General features: G+C 30.0%; 1 protein-coding gene across 1 annotated transcript in view; it reads right to left on the bottom strand.

Annotated features, from left to right (window-relative positions):
• Window positions 1-15,348, bottom strand: part of LOC148302286 (protein O-mannosyl-transferase Tmtc2-like) — a 180,188-nt gene that overhangs the window by 141,100 nt on the left and 23,740 nt on the right. Inside the window, exon 2 of the mRNA XM_088271844.1 lies at window positions 14,066-14,293. Within this exon, the coding sequence (XP_088127970.1) occupies window positions 14,066-14,151 (86 nt within the window). The 5' untranslated portion in view covers window positions 14,152-14,293. The remainder of the gene's footprint in view (window positions 1-14,065; window positions 14,294-15,348) is intronic.

Below are 15,348 nucleotides of genomic sequence, written 5' to 3'. Positions count from 1 at the left end.
TATATATATATATATATATATATATATATATATATATATATATATATATATATATATATGTATATATATATATATGTATGTGTGTGTGTAAAATGAAAATAAATAATGCCTTTTTATGTAATATTAATTCGTTTTATTTTTACCTTTCCTTTTTTGTATTAAACGGTTATCATTTAAACATCTAGATTTTCGAAAATTGTAGGTTTAAAACTTTAAAAAATAATCCGAAATTCCACTCGCATATCGCACGCGGACAATAGCACTGACTTCGTAATTCGGCGTTTGCGCGCCCAGGCCTGTCTCTAGTAGGCCTTGCTTTGGACAGTCCATCATTCAAAATTTTTGCAATATCGTAGCTGCTATTCATCACGAAGTAACGCCAAGATCTTTTAGCATATAAATCACTTACATGAATCATTATAGCGTATCACCAAAAGAAGATATTCCAGTTTGTAAGAATTTTTCTCTTAAAATATTATTTCGCATAAATTGGATTATTTATTTTAAAAACTTACATGATTATCTTTTTCCAAACTTCAAAGTAAGATATTATTAGATTAAAACCAATATTTTTAGCTTTTCCACTTTTTTATTTGACCAGCGACCGGGTTTCGTCGTTACCGACATCATCAGACTGGACCAGTCTGATGATGTCGGTAACGACGAAACCCGGTCGCTGGTCAAATAAAAAAGTGGAAAAGCTAAAAATATTGGTTTTAATCTAATAATAAATTAAAAATGCAATTCCATCACGAAGTATCAGTGGATAATATAAATCTATCAAAGTAAGATGTTTTGGCCTCTTGGGTTTATATGGCATAGTTGTTGAATTGAAACTAGGTAATTATTGCATTGTTTATTTTTGTATACATTATACGATACAAGTTATATTTATATGATTGTTGTCAGATAATTTAGGTACCTTGCATTATTTTTTTATTTCATCATTCAAATATATATCATACAACGTTTTACTTCTTAATAGAGACAAAGTCTGGATATTGAGAGGGTTTATGACTTATGATAGGCTGGTTAAATGATCACTTTGCACACGTGTAACATTCACCATTCTACCCATGATTGACAACCACACTTCATACATTTTTGAACCAACTACATACTCGTATACGTATTTCTTTAAATAAACGAATTTATGTCGGACTGTGGTCCCTTGGTTAGTGTTGCGGACTCTTAAGTCAGAGTTCCTCGGTTCAAACCCACTCCACCACAATTTGGTACCTTTTTCTAATGATGAGCCGCTTACAGAAATAGTAGAAATATTACTATTTTATTTTATTTATAAATAATTAAGAAAGTAGGGATAAATTACTTTCGAAAACTTCTATTCAAATCTTGAGTACATAGAATTAATTCAACTCGGCACTTCGTCGTATGAATACCTATACATTGTTTTGTTTTCTATGTATTAAATGTAAAGTGTGTTTGGGAACACGTGGCGGTTCGCACGGCGATCCCGCTGCTAATGCATGCAAAGCTGGCCACACTGTTCCCGTGGATTTGTAAGAGTACAACTGCGGAGGTGAAGAGAACAGATACCGACGAAACTACGTAATAATAATATTATATCATTATGTCATCATCTCGAAGCTCAAATCACTGTTCTTTCAAAAATATGTAAACGTGTTGATTAAGGGGATAATCGCAAACACAGAATTCATTTCAACAGAGACCACCAGAGGAGTAACATGTTTGCTCACGACCTATTTTTTTAAAGAAAATTATGGATATTTTATTGAATATGTTTTGTTAAAAATATGAAATGTAAAATAAAAAATATGCGGCTTCAATTATTTTTGGGCGATTCCATTCGTAGTTGCTACGCAATGTACAATAAAAATAACATTTTTACAGGATAATAGGAGTTTTTAAATCATAATTTTAAATCCATTTTTTTATCATATTTTCATATAATTAAAGAAAACACTTCGTTTTTTACCACTTGAGTTTAATTATAGACTACATGTTTCAGAAGCTAAACTTCCATCATTCAGGTCTGTATAATAACTAAAATATAAAATATAAAATTGTTCTATAAATAAGGATAGGGGGAAAGTAAGGGGAAGGGGTTAGTCAAGGAACGGAGTTTGAAAACAAAGGAAAAATTGAAAGCAATGGCGAAGAATTTTGAAACAATATATTATTTAATAAATTATTATTAGAATTCAGGTTTTTTTGTATTTCTAAATTTTCAAGATAATTCATAATTTGGCCTTTATATGGAACAAGGTGTAATAATTTTAATTTATGGGAGTGAAATGAGTGATTAGTATCTATTATATGATTTGCAAATTCCGAAAAATAATTACTAACAAGACCGCTTTGATGTTCTTTAATCTAAAATTGATTTATTACAAAAAAGTGGTGTTTATGAAATTTCGTGTGGAGATTGTGATAGAAAATATATTGGCCAAACTGCGAGAAATTTAAAGATTAGAATTAAAGAACATCAAAGCGGTCTTGTTAGTAATTATTTTTCGGAATTTGCAAATCATATAATAGATACTAATCACTCATTTCACTCCCATAAATTAAAATTATTACACCTTGTTCCATATAAAGGCCAAATTATGAATTATCTTGAAAATTTAGAAATACAAAAAAACCTGAATTCTAATAATAATTTATTAAATAATATATTGTTTCAAAATTCTTCGCCATTGCTTTCAATTTTTCCTTTGTTTTCAAACTCCGTTCCTTGACTAACCCCTTCCCCTTACTTTCCCCCTATCCTTATTTATAGAACAATTTTATATTTTATATTTTAGTTATTATACAGACCTGAATGATGGAAGTTTAGCTTCTGAAACATGTAGTCTATAATTAAACTCAAGTGGTAAAAAACGAAGTGTTTTCTTTAATTATTGTAACATGTCTTACCACAAAGTTAATGCCGAAACAATAAATAAAATATTTTCATATGGTGAATGGAGTTGTGTGGAAGTTTTTAGTAAGGGAATGTAATTAACCATGAGTATTTTGATGTTTAAGAATTTAATAAACCCTGACGATGACAAGGTTCTTGTCGAAATCGGTTGGTTAAAGTGTACTAATAATAAATTAAAAAAAGTGGTTAAAATAAAGCTGTTTTATTTTATAAAGTTTAAACAATATTAAGTTTTTGTTAAAAGATTTATATTATCCACTAACACTTCGTGATGGAATTGCAGTTTAATATATTATTAGATTAAAACCAATATTTTTAGATTTTCCACTTTATTTTTATTTGACCAGCGACCGGGTTTCGTCGTTACCAACATCACCAGTCTGATGATGTCGGTAACGACGAAACCCAGTCGCTGGTCAAATAAAAATAAAGTGGAAATACTAAAAATATTGTTGTTAATCTAATAATATATTCAGTTTTTGTTGTTGAATAAATTACATAAATGGTAAAGTAAGATAAAACATTTGGTATTTACAAGGAGATTAGAGCTGCAGCTTCTAGTTTGATAAATGAGGAATCAGGAACATTTGATAATTAATATGGTTTGATTAAATTTACAGTGTCAGCTTGAATATGTGTGACGGCAATTCTAATCAAGACGAATGGCGGAACGTACTCCAATTCCTGTTTCAGTATTAGGGCTTATTAAAATTTGAAGACAGCTCCTATAATTAACCGCATACAATGATTGTACATATCACCGCCCACACTTGAATCCTTAGTTTTTAATCATATATGTTTATCTGACTAATAACTCGTAGACGTAACTCCCCACTGAATTCAAATTTCACATTAAATTGATTCAGCATTATTTGGTAAATATTATAATAACCGCTCTATGATAAAGACAATGTCTCGTAATAATTTAATATTTTTACATTTACTACTTTTTTTAAAACAAATGTTAATATCAGTATATTTTCACTACGCTATCACTACACCAGAATACAAAAAACACTACACGTAACTACTTCAGTACAATTCACTTATTTACAACTACATATACAAAATATTGATAAAATGCATTTTCGAACCACGCAAGGTGCAACATGTACTAGGGAATGTATTATTTATAACATTTTGTTTGTATACTTCTTTTCATCTCACCACTAAATGTCTCTAGTGAAGTTCTAGTTATACAAGAACAATATTTCAAAATAAGTTAATATATATATAGAGCTTCTAAGTATTTGAAAAGTGTGGTTGTGAATAATGGGTAGAATTAGTGAATATAACACGTGTGTAAAATGATCACTTAAACCAGCCTCTGACGGACGTTAACCCTGTAAATGCCCAGACTTCCATATTATTCTTCATCATTGATGAGATGTTAAAAAATAATAAAAAAATGTATGAAGTTTTGTATTAATACAATTTTGACATATCAACAAATATGGAAAAGAAATTAAAGGTCTGGACATTGGGTGATTACTTTTTATACGTACATTCACCAATTCTAACCATGATTGACAACCACACTACTCAATTTTCGGAACCCCTAGATATATTGATCCAACTTGTGACACAGTTCATTTGAGTTCACTATCGTCATCTGTGTTGAAAAGGTAACGCTTTTACTAAAAAAATACTCTTTCTATTTGTATGTAAGGTTTGAATCATGGATCAAATTCATACATTTTATCACAGCCAGAAATCATAGTTTTAATTTTTTTAATCGTTTTATATTATTTAAAATCCTTTAAAATTATTTATCAAACAATTTTCCTTGCCACAGAGTGCCATAAAATCCTAGGGGTGTCTGCGTTGGTAGTTGTAAAATATAATCATTGCTTATACCTATGTAAATGTCCCAAACCATTATTGATCATATCCGCAAATTGTCATTTCATCGGCCATTTCGAAATAGAGCGGTTGTCATATAAATCAATTACCGCTAACTTATCGATTTGTCAGCTAATGAAATAGATTGATTGTTTTGTGGTTTCAATTACAATGCATACATACTGTTATATGTAATAGTAAAAATAGATGCATAGCAATGTCAATATATTGCTCACTTAAGAACGTCATAAACCAAAAATCGAACATTTTCAGTTGTTCATGTTTTTGGAATGCCCAGAAAATGTACTATATCCCAGAAAAAGAGGCATATTTTCAACTTAATATTCACCCGCTACAGAGCAGAAAGTATTGTTTTTGCATTTTGAAGAAAAATTATGTTAATTTTTTTTTAAATATAATAAATAATAATAATAATAAAACCCTTATCCGCACCCCAATGGTGCATAGGGCACTGCGTCATATAAACGCAGTGTTATCTTGATCGTTTACACATGAAGGAAAGGTGATCAGCCCTCTGCTTCAAGTACCAGTCCAGGGTAGTATTAAATAAATATTGCAGTGAAAAAATCACTCATATTTATTCTTAACCCCCCTGGGAATCGAACCCGGGTGCTCCAGAACGGTAGCCGAGCGTGCTGACCATTACCCTACGAAGGCGGACATTAAATATACTTAACATTTAAATATACTTAATATTTTTCAAATGCAGAAAAAACCTTCAGGTTTTACATAAAAAGATCTTTCGCATAGTTAAAAGTTCAATAAGTGGTTTGATATTTATTTTTAAAACATTGTATTATATTTTTAAACTTTAAAAACGTTCTCCTGAAAATCTAGTTTTTTTGATTTATGACGTTCTTGAAAGGAGTGAGCGGTTAGCTAGTGTCAATCCAAATCCAATAAAAAATATGACAATTGGTTAGCTAGTGTCAATCCAAATCCAATAAAAAATATGAAGACTATAAAATCTCTTCAAGTTATTCAATAATTGATTTAAAATAAAGAAACAGCATTAAATTTAAATATGCGGATATTTTTAAATATGCGTATGACTTTTTTTGTGTTGACCTTAGATGGATAATTAAATATTTTTTAACACCAATTTCGACCGACTTCTATCTTCTTTCATATGAAACGATAGATGTTTTATCTCAAGTTGACACCCCGTTATATTGTATTCATTTAGTTTAAATCAAATTGGAAACGAAAATTCAAAACAAAATAACTTTTCCGAGGATATCAAAAAGATGTAATGGTTCGGTCGACTTCACATGCTTTGTGTGGAGGCAGTAAGTCGAGGGGAGAGTGACTGATGTTTCTGTATAGGATGTAGGTAGTGGGATTCATCCCCTAACCGCCACCACCCTTCAAATCCATTTCGCACCTAATGGTAAAGTTATAATCTCACCCTACGGTCCTTCGGATTTCCGGAGCAGAAGTTTGCAAACGTTTTTATGAATGATTTTGACGAAATTCAGAAAAAGCGTGAATATCTATAAGTTTTGAAATCCCTAAATACAATTTTTTTAAACTAAGAGATGCTGTATATAAAGTTCTAAAGTTTTTTCAATTTTGAAATGTCATTATTTTATCTCTTACTGTCTGATATACTTACAAAAATATTTTTTTAAAGACAGAAAAAAGACAAAAAAACATTGTCTTCTTTCTTTCATTCAAAATTTTATTTTTGTCAAATATATTTTTGAATGTCCTGATGATGGAATGATAAATCCAAAACCAGTAGTCACGAATTGCTATTTATTAAAGTGGTATTATACAACTCAAACGATGAATGACAAGGAGAGTGTTATTTTACCATACCACAAAGTAAACGATGCTTTTAATATACAAAATACAAAGATAAAAATATCATTTTCCCTTTTTTAATGTAAAATGTCATTAAAACACCGGAAACACAAAATAACAAATCATCCGTTTAAAACACGACGAAGCTTACTTAACCTTGTACGTGTCAAAAAAAGGAAACTTTATAAGCTGACATTTTACAATTTTCTAGAGCTTATCATAAAATTCCCAACCCTTTTCAAAAATAAATGTACGAGTGTAGATTTGACGTCCCCTTATCCCCTGGTATTTAGGGGCTCCACGCACGGGCCGCACTTCGTCTTTCTGTTATTCAATTTGTTATACAAAAATACTGAAGTTGTACAAATGAGATGCACAGGGGTGGCTTTTTGTTAGGAAGTTAGCCCTCGAGGTATCAAGGGGTAGAGAATATTGAACTTTGTGATTTTACTAGATACTCGTAAATATCTCCGCATTTGTCTGACCTAAAATTTAATTGTTTAAAAAATTAACCCTTATCCGCACCCCAATGGTGCATAGGGCACTGTATCATATAAACGCAGTATTATATTGATCGACAACACATGATGGAAAGGTGATTAGCCCTCCGCTTCAGGTATCCAGTCCAGGATAATATTTAATAAATATTATAGTGCAAAAAATCACTTTTATTTATTTAACCCCCTGGGAATCGAACCCGAGACCTCCAGAAAGGTAGGCAAGCGTGCTAACCATTACTTTTTTTAATCATACGTTTTTTAAAACACCCTGTTCAAATAACTGATTCAAAACTTATCAAACTTAATTAATACATATATGTAGTTAAAAATATAAATTAATATTATTTAAATATATCTATCAAATTTGTAATATTTTTATTGACTGAAATCATATATTTTTTAATGCAAACCTTATATAGGTACGTATATTTTTAGAATACATAAAAGAAAGCTTTACTATACAACCGATTCTACAATAGCGCAGTCAAAATTTCAATTAAATAAAAACTATTATTAATTATTTCGAATAAAATTTGGACTAGTTTCGAGAACTACAGATGTTCTCATCAACAAGTGAATATACAAACTACGAAGCAACAAATTCTTTTGCATTTTGGCAAAAATCCTGCCACTGTTATTATTTCTTTTCTGTGAGTTTAAATAAATAAATAATAAAGGTGCTGATAGAAATGGGTAAGATTATATAATAACTGGGGGATTAATTAGGGTAAGCAAGTGAGAGTAATCGATTATTTATTTCTTGTTCAATTTAATTTTTATATATTGATGAGAACATTCTTAATTCTCAAAACTCGTCGTGTTAACATTCATTAACTCAAAAAATAAAAACTCGCAAAATATATATAAAAATAGGTAGTTTTCATTTATTTTCTTACATAATAAACGCACTTCAATCGATAAATTACATTAATATTTATTTTTTACATTTAAGCTGTTGCATTATGTTACCCCTAAAATACAGATAAATGGTTTATCCTACGTCTGTCTTACCAAAAAGGGGTGATTAATATCGTAAAAGGTTCTCGAGAACTATTAGACAAAGTGTTGTCAATTTGATAATGTATTTTGAGAAATTGTTTCTTCTCTTTTGTTAAGATAACGCGAGGGGGATGGTGTTACATTTTAAACATCCTGATCCTGATTTAAAATGTGCTTTTAAAGATAAGGGAATAGTGAAGATTTAAATTGCGATAAACTTTAGAGCTTTGATTCAGAAATATAAACTAGAAATTCAAATTTAAACAGTGATGTCAATACTTTATATTTTAAAATACATTTTTTATATTTAAGTGAACTTGATACTCTTCTCAAGATTATAAAAAAAATATATAAGTATTGTTTGTATCGTGATTGTCAGTAGCAAGGAAACAACACTTATTTAAATACTACTTCTATGTAAAAAAAAAATCAAACAAACACCCATATGAAATATTAATCACGTGCGTTATTGATTTTGTGTATGTATATCTGATCAAACCAGATCCAATATTGTGGGTTGGGTACAGTGAAAATAAGCTTAATTAAATTGTGATTTTTTTTAGGGGTGTAAGGTTTTTTTTTCTTCAAATAAGCGAGGACTTATTCTTTTTTTTATGTTTTTACATCTGTATCTACATTATCCATGCATACTGCACCAACCATGGTACCAAAAAATACCAGATCAAATAGCTATATTAATAATATAATATTTGGAGTATTGTTATTATTTTAAATTGATTATATTTGTTAATGCATGGCATATGTTAGAATACTTATTTTTATCTTAAAATAAAGTTTTAATATTTAAAGTTCATTTAAAAATCTAACTCTGTAGTGTACAACACTTTTATTAATATCTAACTACTCAAGAGGTTAAAAAACAAGATGTGACTAATAAGATGATTGCTAAATTCAGTAAATTTTATTTTTAAGGCATTTCACGTGTTTCTTTATTTTATTTTATTTTCTTTAATTGTTTTTTTTTCCTATATTTGAATGTATAATACAAACTACAAACAAAAATAAATACTTAAGATTGTGTTGTTAACAAAATCTCTTTTAAGTTACTTTCAATTTTTTTCAATTACGTTTAATCAGCTTTAAAATTATATAAGTTTTAAGCCCGATATTGTTTTAGAAATTGCTCGTTACAAAACAGGCTTATTAAGGGTAGTATCTAGAGTGAAGGCTGCGTCAGAATATATCCCCACGCGTTGGTTGGAAGAAACTCATAACGAGATGCCCGGGGGATATTGCTCCGTGGAAAGTTTATGTGCCGAGTTTCACGATTAATACCATCCATCGCTAGTCGACACACCGACTATTGCAAGTTGTCCACCTCAAAGCTCACTAATCTCAGATATGAAGCATAAATGCTTTAAGACTGCTCCTTTATTGAAATAGTATTTTCATTCGTTTTTACTTACTATGAACTTTGAATGTTCTTATGGATTTCATTCAAGAACATTCCTTAGACAGTACAACCTTTTCCGCCTTGTAATGAGTTACTTTACGTAGTGGCTTAAGAATTTTACATAACTTCTTAAAACTGATATATAACAACTCATGGGTTGAGATTAACAGTATTCCTCTATAACATAGATAACTCAACTTAAGAGACTCGTCATTTTTCAATCAAATTATCATATATAATCGCCAACATTTGGAAAACTGTATTTGTATTTGTGATTTTAGTCACATCAATTCATAATGTATTGATGTGACTTACATATTCACCGGTTTATAATTTTGAAAAGAAAATTAAGAAATAAGAAATAAATTTAACAAAATCTGTTACTAATTTCAAATGAAAAACAATTTTTTCATGTTATAATGATATGCCTGGTGTTGTACTATAAAATCGTCAATATTTGGCTTTTTGTAAAAAACATCCTTAAATCTCGCCATTCATCTACACATTAAATTCGATTTTTCTTCATAGTTAAAAGACACATGAATGCACTTAATCCACGTTTTTTATTTAATAGGATTTAAACTTTTTTACGACATTATATTTTTCAATAATATGTTATTTCCCATTTGACTCCTCACATCGTCTACAAAATTCTCCCTAAGTCAGTATTCCCTACCAAAATTCTTTTATCGTCCATATGTGGGCGATATTACACAGTTAGGAACCTTTTCTCTACATATAATATGTATCAAATGAAAAAATAATACAAAATCAACGTTTAAATTTACACATTAGAGATATTATGTAAAAAATTGGGAATAATTTCACCGATTCAGTCAAACATGTGCCAATGGGCGACGTAGAAATTCATTATAGAAAACGAGCAACGCTATTCACATCTCACTCTCACTCTCCTTCGTCGATGAGTGAGAAATATATTCCCGTCTTAGTCACTCTCGTATCGAATGGAAGTGGTCCTTTTGCCTTTGACTTAAAATATAATTATTTAAAGCAATTGACTATGAATAATATTATTTTTCCGATTTTAAATCGTTCATTTTTAAATGTTTATTGAAGTGTAGCAAAAAACAAATCATTGGCTAAAAGTAAACATAAATCTTTCATGAATAAACGATATTTCATATTGAAAAAGTATTATAATGTATTTAAGTATTTGTAAAGGTAACGTTATCATGAAGATTTGTTTTTATTCAAGATTAAGTAAAGGTTTGAAAGGATATTTCATGTTTTTAGCTGGAAACATGAATAAAAACAACTTAATTATAAATATAAAAAAATAGTTTTAGAGTTGAAAAGGCTACAAAAAATATGAAAAATAGGATAGCGGTTAAGTTTATGCCTCAATGTCTTCCCCTTACTGACAGGCTACATATGAATTTCAACTTCAGTTTCCTAAATATTATTGATCAATGTCGATTCCCGTATAGCAACATCCCATGAACTGATATTTTAATTTCCACACGTCAGTTTATTTCATTTTAATATGATATTTTATTTTCACGATATATTGTAAGGTATATTTTTATATTATATTGTATGAGGAAATATTTTAATATCTTACGTAACGTATATCAGAGATCGATATATTATTTTCTCTTTAAAAAAGCATCGAGTAGGTCCAATTCCGTGATTTTGTTTACGAAAACATTATTGATCTTCCATTTCGAGACAAGAAAGCTTTTTCGATATGTTATAAATCTAAATTTGTAATTTTTTATGTAAACTTCAGTCACCAACTCAGCATTTTACCTAAAAATACAATATAAATCATTGAAGTATATTTGAAAATGTTCAGATTAAGGATTTCTTCGTGAAAGAACCTCTCGATTTTTCAGTATTTTGTTTATTAATTGAACGCGAGCACACGGCTATATTCCTGGAACAAAATTCAAATAAATCGTGCTTTATCTTCTCGTAGTTTTTCAGCATTTCCCGGTCGTGAAAACAGAATTACGTTCCTGAATTTTCATTTCTTTGGAACCATGCATTGGAATAAACTTGTTAACGAATAAACCCTGAAAAAGTTTAATTGACTTTTCCAGAAAGTAATTTAGTACCCAACTTAATAAATCAAAAATAAACAGATTAAAAAAAAATAAAAAACCTGATAAATACTACGAAAAACTTTTTCTTTTTCGAATCTAATTTACTCTCGTACATAAAGAAAATAAAATGTTTTATTTTCTTATCTGAAAAAGATCAATCTATTTGTATCAATGATTTTGAATGTATTTTGATGGTAGATACTTTAAAAAATATATATGTGATATCTATGTAAAAACCGTGTTGTTCATTAATGATTTCTGGAATCGGAATTGAAATGGAAGCGTAAATGTTAATGGAAACGTTATTGCATTGAAATTCAGCTATTAAAAAATATTACAAAATAATACTACAATAAGTTATATAAGTTACTCATTCGGCATTAACATTTTGTATTAACGTGTTGTTTTTAACCCTTTTCCTCACCCAAACGTGCATAAGGCACTATGTCGTAGCGACGCAGTATAATATTGATCGTTTATTGGATATAGGCAAGATGATCAGCCCTGCGCTTCTTGTACTAGTCCAGGGTAATATTAAATAAATAAGAGAATGGAGGAACATGTAGATGCAAACAACAGTCGTTTTAGAAACTAGTCGTGTGTAACTATAAGTGGTATTTTTCTTTTTTTTTGATTAATTTAGATTTGTTATTTATGTCTAAATTATCTTTTAAAATGGGAGTAAAATCTCGAATCTGCTCAGCCAAAATTGTAAGAAAATTATATTTTCAAATTCGTTTCAGCATTTATCAACTAAGAAATATGTAGATATGAGAAAATAACAGTTAACAAACATTTTCACTTCCTTTCCAAGGAAAGTTATAAACATTTTAAAAAGTTTATAATATTCGACTTAATTTACCATCGTAAAGTTTTCTGCGAATGTTTTTGAGATTGTAAAGTATACTTGCTCAAAGAAATGTTAATTTTTACTGCGCTGACGTCCACTTAACAGTTCATATATCAAAGTCCACGCAGAAAACTTTTAACATAAGCAAAAAACACGCAAAGTCAAATACACACACATATTAAATTCTCAATATTAAATGGTTGGTAACAGAAGGAGAGGAAGAGCGATGAAAAATCAAGAATTTCAAACACTTGAAAGTGGTTAGGTCAGGAGTTGTAATAATCGTCGTGTATGAATGACAGATAGCTATGGTATTCTGTTTTCTCCGCCTACTCTTTTGCATTCTTCATCTTCTTCTAACACTCATACGCATCCAATGGTGCATAGGGCACTACATCGTTTTGACGGAGCGTTATCTTGATCGTTACTTACATGAGGGCAAGATGATCACTCCTGCACTTCAGGGACCAGTCCCGGGTAATATTAAATAAATTTTAGATTGTAAAATCACCAATATTTATTTTCACCCCCTTCCTCCTAGGAATCGAACCCGGGACCTCTAGCACGGAAGCTAAACAAGCTAATCGATATCTAATCGGAGGCAGAGGGGTGGTTGGTTAGTTAGTTTAAATTCTACATGTAAAATATTTATAAAAGTGTATTCATAATTCTTAGATATCTCTAGGATCAGTTTAAGCTGAAAGCATGAAAGTTTCAGGTAAACTTCCGTTAAATTACATATTTTATACCAATTTCGCCATCTCCAGTCGTTTGTAGCTGAAATTCCAATTTATGAGAACGTGTTCAAACAGAGAAAGTGTGCAAACACGGAACAAAAAGCTCTTGACTCGAATAAGCTACCTAGTCTATAGATTTCCAAAGCTGTCGTTGAAAAAATGACGATGGATAAGAGAGATGAATCTTAACTTTTAAAATCAAGTACAAACTTTTTTAGCGCGTATAAATCTTTCTTAACGGTACTTTTTTATTAATTCTCATTTATATGTATGGTTTTATACATATTTTAATATTTTATAAAAGTTTATATTTTTTGTAAGAACAATTGTTTGCATATTTTTTTAATGTTACCGAAATAAATTGCAGAATATGTTCTGATGAATGATTAGGAGAGTGTAAAATATTTTACCCACCATTATACATAAAACACGCATCGAGTATGATATGTTGTTAAAAATTAATTTCTTATTTTAAGTGGTATAACACTAATTGAACGATGAATGAAAAAGAGAGTGTAAGATATCTTATCTGCCATCATACATAGAGCTCGAATCAAGTATGATATGTTGTTATAAATTAATTTCTTATTTTAAGTGGTATTACACAAATTTATCGATGAGTGATAAGGCGATTGTAAGATATCCTACTATTCATCGTACGCATCGAGTGTAAGGTTTGTAGTTTTAAATAAATATATTATTTTAAGTGGTATTACACAAATTGAACGATGAATGATAAGGATAGTGTAAGATATATTACCTGCTATCATACATAGAGCTCAAATTGATGAATGACAAGGCGATAACTCATCGTACACGAAGTCCGCATCGAATGTAAGGTTTGTTATTTTAAATAAATATATTATTCAAAGTGGTATTCCGCAAATTGAATTACGAATGATAAGGAGAGTGTAATATAGCTCACCTGTCATCATACACGAAGCCCGCATCGAGTGTGTTGTAGTAGAGCAGGAAGGCCAGGAGGCAGCAAGTCAGGCTGACCCAGTCCATGGTAGGCGGCTGCAGCCGGGAGACAAGGCCCCTACGTGCTCTGGGCCTCTCCGCCAATCACATAAGGCTCAGTTGACCAACACTCGGTCCACCACCCTCGATATCCTTCAACTTCATCCTCACTACCGAGAATAATCACCATCTGAAACAATTTTTTTTTTATAGTAACAACAGAATATTTGTAAACTTTATCAAATAAAACAATTTTGTTTTAACCATTTTTATTGGTATACTGTATTCGCTACTAGGGTAATTAACTATGAGCATTTAAATGTTTTAAAATTTATTACTAAAACCCTAATGACGACAAAAAGTATCGCGTTATTAAAATTTAGCATACAATTTATATCGTACAATATGGTTTCTGGTTTATACAACCAAAAACGTAAGGAAAAAGTGGTAACTAGAAGTATTATAATTTAATAATAAACAATTAAACACCTATAAAAGACCACTTTATTTTTATAAACACGACATGTTTCGAGAACAAGGTAATGATCTCATCAGCAGATGAAAATACAAATTTTAGTTTGCAGCTTGCATTTTCACTTATTGATGAAAGCATTTGAAGTCTCAAAATAAATCGTGTTAACATTAATAATCTCATAAGTGGTATTAAGCAAGTTTTTTTTTAAATCAATATGTTATTAATGGAAATAAAACGGTTAAAATGTGTTATTTTTTATTACAGTTTGACTCCTATCAGAAATAGTTCGTGCACAAGGCACTGCATCAAATCGACGTGATGTATATTTGATTGTTCATTACGTATTAAAGCAATGTGATCAGTCGTGTGCTCAAGACTATCAGATCGAGGAGAAGAATATATTTTAATGGATATTTGATATTGCCGTTTTTAAAGAATCTAAATTTGATAATTTACCATACTATTGCGTATTTATTTTGTGATTTTTGTACAGGCTTATGTCAAAGTTAAAATTAATTTGAATGGCGCAAAACCATCCCCGGGGTTTTTGTCATTGGTAATGGATTATAAATCTTACTCGTTGAATACGATCTAAGCGGGCGATTCTCGGTCCATTCAAAGGGTCCTATAAATTATCTGGCTTCAGTTTTACGCAGCTTAAAAGTATCAAAATGAAAGCTTTCAAAGAGCCAAGGGGAAAATATTTTAAGTATATTAAGAATTTATTAACCGGACAAGACATTGTTTTGTTTTACTTGACGTTTTTCCAA

The sequence above is a fragment of the Brachycentrus maculatus genome, unplaced genomic scaffold (assembly GCF_059751285.1).
Source record: "Brachycentrus maculatus isolate JH-2025_06_01 unplaced genomic scaffold, ASM5975128v1 h1tg000467l, whole genome shotgun sequence".
Taxonomy (NCBI): Eukaryota; Metazoa; Arthropoda; class Insecta; order Trichoptera; family Brachycentridae; genus Brachycentrus; species Brachycentrus maculatus.
Note: the sequence above shows the minus strand (reverse complement) of the source record. Positions and strands in the feature narration are given on the sequence as shown.